Raw genomic sequence first — 17290 nt, forward strand, 5'->3', positions numbered from 1 at the left:
TTCCTCCAGTCTTCTGCCAATTCTACGAGCCCCTCAATGTTCTATCAGCAAACTTCATTTCTGCCTACATCAGCCCAAGTTAGTTTCCATTGAGCCTAATGAATATCGAGGACTTTAAGAAACTTTAAGAAATGGAAATGTTCTGAATTAAATGCACATGGCTACTAGCAGAAAAATGTAGTGAAAATACATTACTTCATGGAAAGATTATTGATTTTCTGATTATCTAGGGGCTGTGTATATTAGAACATCAGATGCTTTAAAAAAAATCATGATGCCCAGGTTGCAACCCATTCCAAAAATTATATCAGAATGGCTGGGCAGTGGGAATCACGCATTGGCATTTTAAAAAATCTTCAGGTGATTCCATCACGTGGCAAAATTTAAGAGGCTATTGTAATAATATAAGCAAAAGATGATGGTGGATAGGCCTGTGGCGATAATGACTGAGATGGTAAGAAGTGGTCAGATTCTGGATATAGTATGAAGATGTATAAACCAAAACAAACCTACTACTATAAATTCAGTAACACTGAAATTGCTATGTATACTTTGTTATATTCATACACCCCACTTTAAATGTCTTAAGGAATTTTCTTACTAAGTCAACTGAAATTAATCTATGGTCACTGAACTTTCTTCCGCCAACATTTCAAATGTTCAAACTCTCTCCCTCCTTACTATGGCCCTCTGTGCTGTGCCTATGCTCAATTCAGTATTTCATTCTACTTCAATCAACAGATATCAAACTAAATCATCATAAATCCAATGTAATCTGTTCTAACTTTCTGAGTTCTAGCCAGTTTCCAAAATCAGTCCTGTAGCATACTGGATGCTACATGTCAGTAAAGGATTTCCGATTTGCCAGACACTATTTTGATCTCAAATAAATAAGAACTGACCCATGTATGAATCATAAACAAGTATAAATCACTAAATTATAAGTACAATATATGTGTAACAAATATTTTTATACATCCACACAATAAGGAAAACAATGAGTGTTTTTTCTTTAGTTCCAAATTAACAAGTGTTTTAAAAGGTATATAAACGCAAGAAATCACCAAAAGGACTGTTTGTTAACTCAGATGTAATTGGACCTATCTCACAGCTCCTCATTTTTCCATCCAACTTTCTATTGTGACACTGACACTGTGCCACCACCCTATTCTCACTGGCACCTGAGTTCCTGCAAAGTTTCATTACCAATGTTCATTGACAACACTTGTATATCACGGCTCCCTCACCTCAAGCAGTGCCACTTCATACCTCAGCCTAGTGGACATCTTCAAGAGTGCCCCGTATAAATGGAAGTATTCAGACTCAGATTTCCTTCTATTTATCAAAGATTGTCTGTGTGAATAAGAATCCTCAACTTCTTGCTTTAAAAGTAACCCCTACTCTGATTAGACACTTCTAGATTAGATACGTATGTATCCAAAGGGGAACTACTCAACTGTAAATATAGTTATTTTCCTGAATTGGCCCTCAGAAAAAAAAAAAGTCCCAGTTCTGTAGACTTTAATAGGGATGATACAGGTTATGCTGGGTAGCCTAAAATCTCTATTTCCCAGGGGCAATCTATGAACTGGGTAACAAAGCCCAAAGTATTAAATATGCTGCAGCATTTAATATTTGTTCATCTTAAAATTAATGACTCTCAAGAAACACTTTTTTCTCTTTCACAAAATTCTTTGCTGACCCAAAGAGACACACCCACCAAGGACTCTGAATATAGAAGCCAACATTACAGTAAAGATAAGATAGAAGGCTGAAATGCTGACTCCTCTTTCAAGACAACACAGAAGATCCTTGGCCTAACTTCTCAAAAAACTCTTCCCGGGCAATCTCAAGCCTATGGTTTCAGTTACTTTCTAAACACTGAAGAATCCTAAATTATATTTCTGTTCCTTAACTGTCTCCTAAACTATAGAATTTATTACCCTATATTTTTAAAAGGCACCTTAAAGTCAAGATATTCAAAGATGTTATCACCTCACATGCACACCTCCAACTTCCACCCTAGCCTCAGGAAAGCCGGTTTCTTTTGCAGTCACTGACCAGGTATCTGAGGTTTCTCCCTGACTCCACAAATATAATCAGTCACAAAGGCTACAGAGTGAACACATCTTGTGCTTTTTTTCTTCTAAAATGTCATTTCTACACCTTAGTTCAAACTTCTTGTTATCAATCTAAAGTAAGAAATTTCTTCATGGATTGGAAGAATCAATATTGTCAAAATGGCTATTCTACCCAAAGCAATGTATAGATTCAATGCAATTTCTATCAAGCTACCAACGGTATTTTTCACAGAACCAGAAAAAATAATTTCACAATTTGTATGGAAATACAAAAAACCTCGAATAGCCAAAGTAATCTTGAGAAAGAAGAATGGAACTGGAGGAATCAACCTGCCTGACTTTAGACTCTACTACAAAGCCACAGTCATCAAGACAGTATGGTACTGGCACAAAGACAGAAATATAGATCAATGGAAAAGAATAGAAAGCCCAGAGATAAATCCACGAACCTATGGACACCTTATCTTCGACAAAGGAGGCAAGGATATACAATGGAAAAAAGACAACCTCTTTAACAAGTGGTGCTGGGAAAACTGGTCAACCACTTGTAAAAGAATGAAACTAGAACACTTTCTAACACCATACACAAAAATAAACTCAAAATGGATTAAAGATCTAAACGTAAGGCCAGAAACTATAAAACTCCTAGAGGAGAACATAAGCAAAACAGTCTCCGACATAAATCACAGCAGGATTCTCTATGACCCACCTCCCAGAATATTGGAAATAAAAGCAAAAATAAACAAATGGGACCTAATGAAACTTAGAAGCTTTTGCACAACAAAGGAAACTATAGGTAAGGTGAAAAGACAGCCCTCAGATTGGGAGAAAATAACAGCAAACGAAGCAACAGACAAAGGACTAATCTCAAAAATATACAAGCAACTCCTGAAGCTCAATTCCAGAAAAATAAATGACCCAATCAAAAAATGGGCCAAAGAACTAAACAGACATTTCTCTAAAGAAGACATACAGATGGCTAAAAAACACATGAAAAGATGCTCACCATCACTCATTATCAGAGAAATGCAAATCAAAACCACAATGAGGTATCATTACACGCCAGTCAGGATGGCTGCTATCCAAAAGTCTACAAGCAATAAATGCTGGAGAGGGTGTGGAGAAAAGGGAACCCTCTTACACTGTTGGTGGGAATGCAAACTAGTACAGCTGCTATGGAGAACAGTGTGGAGATTTCTTAAAAAACTGGAAATAGAACTGCCATATGACCCAGCAATCCCACTTCTGGGCGTACACACTGAGGAAACCAGATCTGAAAGAGACACGTGCACCCCAATGTTCATCGCAGCACTGTTTATAAAAGCCAGGATATGAAAGCAACCTAGATGCCCATCAGCAGACGAAGGGATGAGGAAGCTGTGGTACATATACAGCATGAAATTTTACTCAGCCATTAAAAAGAATTCATTTGAATCAGTTCTAATGAGATGGATGAAACTGGAGCCCATTATACAGAGCGAAGTAAGCCAGAAAGATAAAGAACATTACAGTATACTAACACATATATATGGAATTTAGAAAGATGGTAATGATAACCCTATATGCAAAACAGAAAAAGAGACTCAGATGTATAGAACAGACTTTTGGACTCTGTGGGAGAAGGCAAGGGTGGGATGTTTCAAGAGAACAGCACTGAAACATGTATATTATCTAGGGTGAAACAGATCACCAGCCCAGGTTGGATGCATGAGACAAGTGCTCGGGCCTGGTGCACTGGGAAGACCCAGAGGGATCGGGTGGAGAGGGAGGTGGGAGGGGGGATCGGGATGGAGAATACATGTAACTCCATGGCTGATTCATGTCAATGTACGACAAAACCCACTGCAATGTTGTGAAGTAATTAGCCTCCAACTAATAAAAATAAATGAAAAAATAATAATAATAAAGTAAGAAATTTCTCCACCTAAAACTTTGCCCTCCATCCATCCTCAATTGTCTTACTCTTCAATGGCCCCCCGAACCCATATCTAGTGGTGTCTCTGAAAACTAAGTAGCATAAGGACATCTTTCAAAAGGAAAAAGAAGTAAGTCTCATGGACCTACCCAGTTGCTGACAAATTTAATTATGTATAAATATTAATAAATTATAAATAAACTCCCTATTTTTATAACTCTTAAATTATAAAGTCAACAAATTCACAAATAAAGTGAACACTAATTTAATGTGGCAAATAATGCTTTGCTGAAATTAAACCACTGCTAACAACATGAAGATGGTGCAGGTGTCTCCAATTCTGGCACCAGGAGCAGAGACAGAAATAATGTCTTCCATAACTTGTTTTTCTATGGCAAGTATCAAAAAGTCCTTCCATCTCCGTGAGCCGTCTATAGTTTGTACCTATCGTGTATTCTGTTTCTCCTATGACATGTCTGTTTCTCTGATCTAGCTGTAAGCCCAGTGAGGATAAAAAATGCATTTCATTCATCTCCCCATATTACTAATGCCTATCATTATGCAAACGGAGGATATATATAAACATTTGTAAATAAGCAAAAGAAAAGTTCTGAACAGAGGGAGGGACTTTACTGTCCACTCACTGAAAAATCCAGAGGAAATTTGATCCAGAGAATTACATCGACATCACGACCATAGCTTCACTTCTCTGCCATCCTCTTGGTTCTGTCTTGTTCCATGAGTAGGTTCATCCTCAGGCCGCTCCAAAACTTGGTCATTCTATACCTCACAACTTCATATGACACTATCCAGAAAGAGAGAAAAGGTCTCTTCAAGCAGCACTTGAGGAACAGAGAGGAAGCTTTCCCTTCCCAGGAGCACACACTTGCACTGTGTGTGGGTGTGTGGGCAGAAACAGAAGTGTGGATGTGGAGATTAAATCAGATCAAACTAATCAAGCTATCCTGGAGCACGGAATAAGATTCATTCATCTAAATCCAAAGAGTTGAAAATGAAGGAAAAGTGCAGCCCATCACTGAAAAAAGCAAGAGGGAATGAACGCTAGGAAGGACTCAGCAAATGTCCACTTCGAGAACTCCAGACAAGTCCACAATAACAATAGTAACAATAACACTGCTTCTCTTCACCAAAGCCTCTATGCTTTATTTTAAAAAACAGAACAAAACCATACTTATTTTTTAAAAACATCTATGAAAGAAGAGTCTCGAAATTAGAACAAATCCACCAAAGGCCCAAATTAATTATTCACAGGATATAGCATGAAACAAGAGTTAAAGAAGAAATGTGAAATTCAAGTTAATGGCAACTTAAGGAGAATAATGCACTCAAGAGACTAGGGAGGTATGAAGTTGCCTTGCAAACTTAGGATTTCAGAGTTCAGGTAAAATCAAAAGACCTAAAGTCAAATCCTCACTTGGGAATACCTAATAGATCTAGAACACTCAATAGGGAACAATACGCCTATAAAACAATTACTACACTAAAATCAGTAAGATTTTCCTCTGTAACATGTAATTAGTCTAAAATCTCAAAGCTCTGAAAAATATATACCTATATGAAATCCTATTCAAAATCTCTGGGCTAAAAAATAAAGACAAAACAAAACAAAAAACCCTCTAGCTTCAAGCAAACACATTTTCCTTAATATAACATATCAAATAAAAGACTGAAATGCAGATTACATGTGGATAGCTAATAGTACGTGAACCATGAACTTCCAGATGCTCAAGCTGGATTTAGAAAAGGAAGAGGAACCAGAGGTAAACTTGCCAATATCCGCTGGATCATCAAAAAAGAGAATTTCAGAAAAACATCTACTTTTGCTTTACTGACTACGCCAAAGCCTTTGACTGTGTGGGTCACAACAAACTGTGGAAAATTCTTAAAGAGATGGGAATACCAGACCACCTGAGCTGCCTCCTGAGAAATCTGTATGCAGGTCAGGAAGCAACAGTTAGAACTGGACATGAAGCAACAGACTAGTTCCAAGTAGGAAAAGGAGTACGTCAAGGCTGTATATTGTCACCCTGCTTATTTAACTTACATGCAGAGTACATCATGAGAAACGCTGGGCTGGAGGAAACACAAGCTGGAATCAAGATTGCCGGGAGAAATATCAATAACCTCAGATATGCAGATGACACCACCCTTATGGCAGAAAGTGAAGAGGAACTAAAAAGCCTCTTGATGAAAGTGAAAGAGGAGAGTGAAAAAGCTGGCTTAAAACTCAACATTCAGAAAACTAAGATCATGGCATCTGGTCCGATCACTTCATGGCAAATAGACAGGGAAACAATGGAAACAGTATCAGACTTTATTTTGGGGGGCCAAAACCACTGCAGATGGTGACTGCAGCCATGAAATTAAAAGCTGCTTGCTCCTTGGAAGAAAAGCTATGACTAACTTAGACAGCATATTAAAAAGCAGAGACATTACTTTGCCAACAAAGGTCCGCCTAGTCAAAGACATAGTTTTTCCAGTAGTTATGTCTGGATGTGAGAGTTGAACTATAAAGAAAGCTGAGTGCCAAAGAATTGATGCTTTTGAACTGTGGTGTTGGTGAAGACTCTTGAGAGTCCCCTGGACTACAAGGAGATCCAACCAGTCCATCCTAAAGGAGATCAGTCCTGAATATTCATTGGAAGGACTGATGTTGAAGTTGAAACTCCAATACTTTTGCCACCTGATGCGAAGAACCAATTCATCTGAAAAGACCCTGATGCTGGGAAAAACTGAAGGCGGGAAGAGAAGGGGACGACAGAGGAGGAGATGGTTGGATGGCATCACTGACTCAATGGACATGGGTTTAAGTAGGCTCCGGGAGTTGGTCATGGACAGGGAGGCCTGGCGAGCTGCAGTCCATGGGGTCACAAAGAGTCGGACATTACTAAGCAATTGAACTGAACTGATATATATGGTATGCCTAAATATACAGTATTCCTTTTTTTCTTCTTTAAAAATTTAATCTCCAACAAGCATCTAATTAGTACCTCTCAGATATACAAATGCTTTGAACTATGACAGACAGAAGGATAAACAAAATGCCAAACTTCTTAAGAAGCTATTTAGAAAATACCATAGCTAAAGGTAAAAACATAAGAGTTATAAGGAAATAGCTTATAAAATAAGTTTCAATGAAGGTTAAGAAAACATATGAGCTTGAAAAGCCTGGGCAGGAGCTGCAACTATTCCTGCCCAGCAACCAGCTAGTACATGGCACACAGCAGGTTTTCAAAAATTATTTTATGAACAAATGAAAGAACAAATGAATGAGTAAATGAGGAAAGAAATGAGAACATTATCTCTAAAGCTGGTTCATTCATGTAACAAATGAACAAGCAACATGGGTTAAATTGAGGGTAGGATATTAACTTTTTAAAACATAGAAGCAGATGATTTTAGGCCAGCAAAAGGAACAAAAAGCTACCAAAAGCCACATCATGGAAGAAGGAGGGAGTAGGGCACATTTGGAAAATGAAGAGCAAGCAACAGAGTTTGGCTTAAGTATAAAGGGATTTGAGGAAAAGTGGAGGGTGATGAAGGAAGGATGGGAAGACCAAGAAGGTCTTGAGTGTTATACTGAGGAGTTCCTTCTGTACGAAGTAGCCACTGAGGATTTCTGAGCTGTTTAAGTGCAGGAATCTGGTGGTGACACAGAGCACGTCCCTTGTGCCACTAACGCATACCAAAGGCCAGGCATAAGACTGATTCCTGGGAGCTAGCATAACAGCTACAACAACGGAAAAGAGGAGAGATGCGTTAGAAATTACAAAAGTGGAAGGAACATCTGACAATGGATACAACATAAAGAGAATTGAGTGAGAAGACAGCCAAATATAACTAGAGTAAGCAAGAATGATAAATTCCATTAACAAAACAAGTGAAATGTAGGGATAGGAAAAGTTTTAAGAAAAATAAGTTCAATTACCAGAAGTTCTATCTGAAGCATGTGAAAGATACTCTGGTAGATATGTTTAACAACTTATTGACCAGAGACATTATTAATAGTCTTTTGTTACTCGAACATTATTGACCAAGTGTTTCAATATTCACTTACATAACAAACCACCAGTTACAGGTATTAGGTTCTGCAAAAATCCCCTGATCAATAATGCGTTAACAGATAGTTCAGTAAAGAGAGCGGAGGTAACGAAGTCGATTTAGGAATCATAAGCACTGAAGTAAGGCCAGAAACAATGGGAGCAGATGCAAGTGCAAAAGAGATGAACACAGATAAAGACGACATCTCCAGACAGACCTTGGGATACACTTACATGTAAAGAAAAAGAGACGGAATACTGAGAGAGGAAGGAGACACAGGAAAGTAGAATGTTACAAAAGGCAAAACAGGAATGACAAATGGTAACAAATGATGAAGCAAGGCAGATAAATGGGAAAGATGATAAAAACAAGTATGCTTTAAAGACTCTGTAACATGATGAGATGAAGATGGAGGAAATGGATGCACATGGTCCCAGTTCTTTCACTTTCGAGCTTCACTACCCTTTGCAGGGATTCTCTGGTGGCTCAGATATTAAAGAATCTGCCTGCAATGCAGGAGACCACCGATCAATCCCTGAGTCAGGAAGATCCCTTGGAAAAGGAAATGGCAATCCACGCCAATGTTCTTGCCTGGAGAATTCCATGGACAGAGGAGCCTGGCGGGCTACAGTCCATGGGGTTGCAAGGAGTTGGACACGACTGAGAGGCTGATAGGCACACATACCTTTTGCAAGTTACTGACCTTTCCAAGCCATAGTTTCCTTATACCTGTAAAACTGAAATGCCATGTTGCAATAGAGTCCGTGGGTGCAACACTACTAGAAAGACAATATTTTACTCAACTCTGGGGTAACTTAAAGAAGATAAAGGTGGTTTCTCATTGACTTTTGTACTTCCTGCCGTGCTTTACACTTTAGAAACTAACTTCTATTAAATTTTAAGAGTAATAGCAAAACCCTCTATTTTGTACATGGTCGAAAATAAACTTCCCTGGTGGCTCACAGGGGAATGAATCTGCCTGCAATGCCAGAGGCCCAGGTTCAATCCCTGGGCAGGAAAGATCCCCTGGAGAAGGGCATGGCAACCCATTCCAGTATTCTTGCCTGGAGAATCCCATAAACAGAGGAGCCTGGCAGACTCCAGTCCATGGGGTCACAAAGAGTCTTACTACTACTGAGTAAGTTAAGTGAAAGTCGTTCAGTTCTGTCTGACTCTGCGACCCCATGGACCATGGAATTCTCTAGGCCAGAATACTGGAGTGGGTAGCCTTTCCCTTCCCCAGGGGAACTTCCCAACCCAGGGATCGAACACAGGTCTCCCACATTGCAGGTGGATTCTTTACCAGCTGAGCCACAAGGGAAGCCCCAAAACACTACTACCATATAAAAGAAAAAAAAAAGGAAATATTTCCATTTTGGGAGACTGTCTTCCGTTTTGGTTTATTAGCCTCAAACACAGTCTTATATTTCTTCCACATCACCAAAGCCTAGTGCTAACTATATAATACATTATTTTCTGACTAAACTATGTTTTCATTGACCTTGGCTCTCTATTCAATTTCATGAAAGCAAAAATACAACTGTCAAAATCCTAGTTAAAAAAATAATAATAATAATAAGCTTTACACTTCAACAATAAATTTCATTGGTTATGGTACTAACTTTCATAAATAAATAAAACATGTCATGGACTAATCAAAAGCTTTTAAAGAAGCTTTCATTATAAAACACTCTTGGAATATTGTAATAAGCTTGTAAAATTTTCCTAGATGTCTTAGTGAAAATGTTACTGCCTATACTACTCTCAGAGTTAGCATCTAAAATATTTATCAGAAAAAAAATAATTTAACAGACCCTAGGAGTTTAATCCAACCAGTCCATCCTAAAGGAGATCAGTCCTGGGTGTTCATTGGAAGGACTGATGTTGAAGCTGAAACTCCAATACTTTGGCCACCTCATGCGAAGAGCTGACTCACTGGAAAAGACCCTGATGCTGGGAGGGATTGGGGGCAGGAGGAGAAGGGGATGACAGAGGATGAGATGGCTGGATGGCATCACCGACTCCATGGACATGAGTTTGAGTAAACTCCGGGAGTTGGTGATGGACAGGGAGGCCTGGAGTGCTGCAATTCATGGGGTCGCAAAGAGTCGGACACGACTGAGCAACTGAACTGAATTGAACTGAACTGAACTGAGGAGTTTAATGTGCCTTTCCTGGAATAAAATCAATAGAAACATAAAAAGAAAAGAGCAGAGTCAAGAATCAAAGATCACTAGCATGTCTGCACAACTATATAGAATTGTATTATAAAGGAAAGTCTTGACTAAAATGATTTATAACTCCCTACCACACTTGTCACACTGTTCTGAGTAGTGTTGACACTTTTGAAAATAAATTACAAAAACTAAATAAAACATGGACTTATTCTTCATGCTAATGAGAAGAACACAATTGGCTGCATCATAAACAAATTTCTCTGACCTATGTCAACAGGAAAAAAACTATAGTATGACATAAGATATTAAAGGAAAACAGCTCCCAATTAAGCATGGAAGCATGATCTAGCCCTCATTATTCACTGTCATGAGGTCCTGAAAATAAGATCTTCACCCTACCAGAAGAGCCAGCTGACTTGGGCCTCAATCCCCAAACAGCTGGTTAAGAAGAGAATCCTGTCATGCTAAGTAGAGGGCATCTCTTTCACCAAAGGGCCCCACTCAGCCCATTAACGCATACAAACACCAGACACTGAGGAACTCTGCCACAACAACCTTTGCTTTTTCAGGCAAAAATCCCCTACCAACCCAAACTTAAATGTATAAGAAGTACAAAGTTCACAACCTGGGAAGACTGCTTGTATTTTATTATATACACCTCCACTGATTCCACTTCATTTAAAACAAGAGACAAAAATTCATCCAAAATCCCAACTGTGACCATCTCAAGTCAATGACCTTCATCCCCTTTCCTCTCCAGTCACCCACTCCCTGGGTTTCATGACCCTTTAGGCAGCACTACTTAGCAATCTGAAATCCAACAGGCCCCTTTTGTCCCGTCTGCCTTTATCCTTCTAGCTCTCTCACTCCCCAATGCCACTGCTCTTGAATTACACTGGATCAATTCAATTAAATAGCTGCTAGTTCCTTAACCTTTCCATTGTCCAATCCAAGTTGTCTTGGTTTTCCTTCTTTGGGAATCCAACCTAGATCTCACGATCCATCATCATTTCAACTACTTTTCCTGCCAAGACAACATGATTCACTACTCCCCTCAAACTTCTACCCACCACTTCTTTCACCACTAACTACACCTAGCAACAAGCTTGTTTCCTATCTTACCATGCAAACAGAGGCCATAGGCCAAACTGTCCACAACTTCCTATCCCTCCACTAGTCCCTCATTCAAATTTATCACATTCAAATCCATTTTTTGCTCCTTACCTTCCTCTATCAGAAAATAATGTCTCCCTTCTCAGATTGAAAGCCAGTTCAATACACTTAAGCACTTGACACTCCAGCGTTCTCAGGGCCCTTGCTTTCACCACGTACTTCCTTTCTCTCCCATACCCTCAACCTCAGCCACACCAGCTGCCTCTTTCCCTTTTAATGCTCTTACTTTCAGAGTTCCTTCTTTAGTCCTGATGTGCTCATTCTGTACACTCTTCCTGGGCCATTTTTTTCTATTCTTATGGTTTCTACTAACATGTATAACTGATACTTCTAAAACTAATTGAGATCTCCTTGTTAAGTGCCAAACCATCATTTTCAAACACCTACTGATGGCTTCCACCTGGATATCACACATCAGCTTAAAATAAATATTCATCACTACTCCTTCTTCCCAAAAACATTTCCTCCTTTTAATGATTTACACAGTTTCCTAAACCAGAAATCTGGGAGGCATCACAGATTTCTCTTTCTACCTCATAAAAAACATCACTATGACCTGGTAATTTTATTTGCTAAATCTCTCTAATCCATACCCAGTCCTTCACCCACATCTACCACAATGCAAGCAACTTTCCATCCACCCCTACTATTACCTCAATGCAGACAAACATCCCTAAAATATCTGCTCTCTTTACTTCAATCTCAATCCCCTCTAATTTTTCCCTCCAGTAATGTAAATATAAATTTGATCATATTACTATCTTAAAAAGTCCCAATCACCTTCGGTATTACATTTCTTTTACATGGGATACAAACATGTTATTTCCCTCTGCCTAGCATGACCTCCGTCTTCTGTTGACTGCCTTCTACTTATCCTATAAATACTCCGCTCAAGAATTACAAACTCACTCTGACCACACTTCTAGGCTCAGTTAGACCCCCCCTCATTTGTTTCCACAAAGTAGTACAAATAGAAATGACCAAAAAGGCTTTATTCATTAAAAACATAAAACCTCAGAGTTTACAGCCTCTGAGGGCCACTGAATATCAGTTACATAGAAGTGATTTTACAAAGCCTTAAAGTAGTTTTTAAGACAAAGAAGAAAACTTTATACAAATATTCCAGAACAAATTAGCGAGTACACTTATGTTTAAAAAAAAGTTACACTGCTGAAACACGAAAATTCATATTTAAGAGAAATGAGGGGAAAAAGGACTATCACCATTATTAATTACTCTCTATTATAAAATGACAATGAAATCATAGCCATTATAAAAATAATTTAAATATGCAAATTGTTTTATAAATGAAACCAATTAATATGGAAAAAACTATGTAGAAAACCCAGAGATAAAAAATAAGTATCAGTAAGACATGACCCTTTATCAACACTCTTTTCTTCTGTATTTCTAACAAATTTGAAATCTTAAAAAATGCAGCTCATTATTAAAAAATTAGAGCCAATCACTATGGCTAAAAAGGTAGAAATTATTAAAACTTAAAGACTAAACATGAATGTCTCACTTCATTCTACCTTGTTTAAAAAGTAATGTGAAAGGAGACAACCCATGCGAAGTACATATGCAGTCAGATCCGTACTGTATTAAGTTCTAAGGAGTAGGCTTCCACATACGTCAAATTGATCATTTTGCAGGTGATGTTTGTGAAGACAGCAGGTGAATGTTAACTGGTAAACCAGCACACAGATGGGAAAGCTTCTTATACTCAGAAAGGCTCTGCATCAGGGTCCGCCAAACGCACCTCTCCCCACTGCTCCCCAATAAAGAAAGAAATACACTAAAAACTCACAAGTTCCCTTTAAGAACAAAAGTCAAAATATGTATCCCTATCAAATTACCAGGGAGAAATGAATTCAACCAAAATATTTCTTGAAAGTCAAGCCTTGCTCCTAAAAAATCATCACTATTAGGCTAATTACTTCAGTCTTGTTTCACACGTGTGACACAGTTAAGGTTATTTTTCAGTTCCTAAAAAACTGTCCTAAGCTTACTAGAAGTGCACAGGTTAAGAAGTCAAAGTTCTTGCAGCCATGAAGCATGTACTATATACAAAAGTATGTATCAGGGATAATCACACCAAAAATTACTTCTGTGATAACCTCACAGACTAGGTGCGATTACTTAACGCCTCTTCAGTCAAGGGTCAAGTGAAAAAGCTCATGAGATTTATTCCAAGTTCCTAGGTTAGAAACGGGCTGAGTTTCAGAACTTGGTAAATTACCGTGTGGCGTTCTGAATGCATTTTCCAATAGAAATAATGTAATAAATGGCAATTTAATCTCCAAGCTAGCCCACAAAGGCCTATGATTACAGAGGAATCACTACTCCTATTTGTATTTTAAGAACTGGGAATGGCCAGTTCTAGAAATAATTGTTAAAATTATAAAATAGGATTTGACATTTTTAAATGAGAGCATATCATGGGGTAATAAGAATAGCCTGTTTCTTTAAAAATACTTAAAACAGCCATATTCTTTAAAACTCATATGTATAACTTTCAACAGATCATATAGAGAAAATAATGAAGATCGATATTAAAACAAACTAATGACTATCTGAAATAAAACTTGTCATAATATTCATCTTTCCAAAAGTGGCACATTTGATTTTCATCATTGGGTAGGTAATATTTTCGTACTTTATTAAAAAATTACTAAATGGAGTTTGCTGGAGAATGAGACCAAAGTACAGAAAAATTAAGGTTCCTAAGAAGCCTAAAATTCAAACTTTATTGGGCAAGTTCTAATTATAAAATTGCAGATATATACCAAACTGCATTAAATAGGAGTAATGGTAAAATAACTGCTCCAACAAAAATATCTTATTTCAGAAATGGGAAAAGAAATTGAGTAGCATCTTTAAAAAGTTTAAGAGACATAAAATGGCATCAAGAGAAAAAGCTAATAGCGACTAAAAGTTAAAAATTTCAACTCAGGAAATATTTGGAGAATTTAATTTGTATATATTATTAATTTGAGCCTTTTTAACAGTATGCTTTTCCTCTCTGAAGACTTTCTCATCATAATCTAATAAGCCCATAATTTAACTCTATTTTACATGTGAAAGAAGACTGAAGCTGAAAGTGGTTAAGACGTCTCGCGAGCACTTAAACTCAGGTGTATACTATTTGACTCTAAGCCCAAACTTCTCAGTACATTGGTGCCCTTAACAAGGCTTAACGTGGTCATTGTGGTTCTTCACTGTTTGCCCTAAGTCAAGCGTTTCTGGATAATTTATTAGTACTTCATGATACTAATAAAGAGTTAAACTGCACGACACTTACCAAGAAGAAGAAAAGCTACTTTCAACTGAGTGACATATACCAGAAAGCTGAGGAGCACACGTTGTACCACAACTATGATGATTAGTTTTTAGAAGCAACAAACCTAAATTTTTGAATCTGGCTTAATTTCGTGTTTGAAAAAGGCCAGAAAAGAGGAGGGTACCATACACCTAGCTGAATTCGCTGAATCGGCTCACTGCGCGAACTTCGGTGCTAAATCTGGACAGGACAGTAGCCAAAATCAAAGCGCCTTAGACTTGCCAAAAGAAAACTATAAAACCGCTCGTGAAACAACCCACCGGTTCGCAAATCTGGAAAGGTGAGGGCAAAGGAGAATCAGGCAGAACTGGAGGATGGGACTGAAGGACTGAGTCTAAACAGGATCGACTATGCTCACCGTGCTTTCTCCCGAAGTCGCCAGGAGCTTACCTCCTTGACCGGTGGGAATTTCTTCTTGCATTCCAGGGATAGGGCCCGCAGGTCGCTCTGCATATTCTCCAACAGCTTCTTAACCGCCTCGGGGCTGTTGGTGCCAGACATGATCCAACCAAGCTCCGTGCCAATTTCTGAGCGGCGCAAACGAACTCTGGCACTTGTCAGTTCCTTGGGGCAACAGAGAGCTCCCTTCAGGCGCCTCTGGGCCTAGGGCTGTCGGCCCCTAGGGCTCCACGGGGGCTCGGCCCGGCCTGGGCAGCGAGCCCGAGAGCCCCCCGCGGCCTCCTCGCAACTGCCCCCGCTCTTATCCTAGGGGCCCCCGCAGTCGCCCCGCCCTGCTAGGCTCCGCCGACCGTGGCGGAGGAGCCCACCAGGCGGGCAGCTCTCCCGCTCACGCAGGCTCGGCTTACACCGGCTGTCACCAGCCAAGCTGAAGAGAAGCTTCAGCTCTGTCTCCCCAAGCCCCCTAGACTCGCCGACGCCATTAGCCAAGTCGCCCACAATTCCGAGCGCGGTCGGGACACGTCAGCTACACTTCCGGGCAACGCGGCCACCGCCTCCGCCGCGGCCAACCCGAGCGTCGAGTCGTAGGCAGGGCGTGGCCAGGGGCGTGGTCGCGCTCGGGGCGGGCCCAGATCAGGGCTGGGTCGCTTCCCTGGGCCCAATTCCCAGCCTCGGAGTCGGCTTAGGGCACATTTTGCCTCGAGGTTCGCTTGCTTTTTGGTGACAGGTGTATGAATAGTGCCCCTGGTACTCCTTGTTGAGTCTGTGTTTATGTTTCTATGAAATTGTATTTCCGTGTAAACAGTTTGCTTCCTTTTGAGTTAATCCTCATTTGTCCTGTCGCTCATTTCTGCCCCTTCGAATCTCGGAACAAGTGGCCCCAAATCAATGCCTACCTTCTGTTCATCCTCCCCGCAACCCCCGACCTAAATTGCAATTCCTCCATAGAACTGTACAAAGTATGCCCTTACATACAAAGTACATTTACTGCGAACCAGTCACTTATCTTCCTAACCTGTAAAATGGAGCATTAAACTACCCTCTACTCCAAACCCTTTGCTCATTTTCCATTTTACCCAAAGTAAAAGCCAAAATTCCTCTGTTCACCTACCTAACGCTCTGCGATCTGCCTCGCCTCCTTTACTACATGTCTGTCTCCTCATTAAAATGAAAATTCAGAAGCGTTGAATTTTTTTTTTTTTCCGGTTTTGTTCCCGGCTGTATCTCCAGTGCTTGGCACACAGTAGATGATCAATATTTATTGAATGAACGGATACTCTACTAAAAACAGTGTTTTGATGCTCAAATAATGAGCCCACATAAAAGCCTTCAGTTAGGTTTGAAGTGCATGTGAGGGAAAGACAAACAGCAAAGGAAGCTGCGGCTCTCTGAAGATCCAGTTGTGTGTGTAGGAAAGCTTGCTTTGCTTCTCCAAAGATCCAGTAGAGTGTGTGTGTCTTTGCCTGGCTTCTCTGACAACCAGTGGGCAAGTGCTTTTATTTGTTAATTTATTTTGGGGGCAAGTACTTTTAAAGGGAAGTTTCTAGGTGGGTATAAGCGTCGGGACGGGGGAGGGAGGTTGCCATGTAGAAACAGAATAGTCAGCTCTGCATGTCACTGTATTTTTGCCCAAGACATTTCACAGCTGCTGAGTAGCCGCAAAGAAAGGTTAGAGGGAAGCTTGAAACAGGATAAAGGTAGATGAAGAAATGAACACCTTCAGACAACTGATCTGAGGACACCTTTATGGCACAGAATACAGGGACTTATGAAATTGTCAGTGGGTAGCAATGTTGGTTAGGCAATGTTGGTTGTAAAATAAGTAATTACTTGCACCACAAGAAATTCATCAACTTTTTTTTTCTTTTTTTCCTTTCTAAGATGAAGCAAAGCAAGTGTAGATGAAGGTGGCAGATGTGGTAAAAAATCATTTGTATCATTTGTGCCTGTTACATCACTTCTGAGAAACTTGAGAGCTGTGTTAAAAGACATGAGTTTAGCAAATAAAAACAAAAACTTGGGCAGAATATGGGACTATGTAGCAGACATGATTTTTGAAGTTCTAGAAAGGTTTTAAAAATGAGCCTCTAATAACTGCCTAGTAATCTAGGATTAAGATCCTGTCCAGTGCCTGTCCCTA

General features: G+C 39.5%; 1 protein-coding gene across 3 annotated transcripts in view; it reads right to left on the reverse strand.

The window, feature by feature from the left end:
• MON2 (MON2 homolog, regulator of endosome-to-Golgi trafficking) overlaps positions 1-15664 on the reverse strand; it is a 113917-nt gene extending 98253 nt beyond the window's left edge. Inside the window, exons 1-2 of one of the 3 annotated variants that reach the window (XM_020891349.2) lie at positions 15558-15640; positions 15142-15315 (exon numbers count right to left, since the gene is read on the reverse strand). In XM_020891349.2, coding sequence (XP_020747008.2) covers positions 15142-15252 — 111 coding nt within the window. In that variant the 5' untranslated portion in view covers positions 15253-15315; positions 15558-15640. Of the gene's footprint in view, positions 1-15141 lie in introns of all 3 variants that reach the window. The other 2 variants (XM_020891350.2, XM_070454670.1) reach the window with 2 other exon arrangements.
• Positions 15665-17290: the final 1626 nt, after the last annotated feature.

This window comes from Odocoileus virginianus, chromosome 24 (genome assembly GCF_023699985.2).
Source record: "Odocoileus virginianus isolate 20LAN1187 ecotype Illinois chromosome 24, Ovbor_1.2, whole genome shotgun sequence".
Taxonomy (NCBI): Eukaryota; Metazoa; Chordata; class Mammalia; order Artiodactyla; family Cervidae; genus Odocoileus; species Odocoileus virginianus.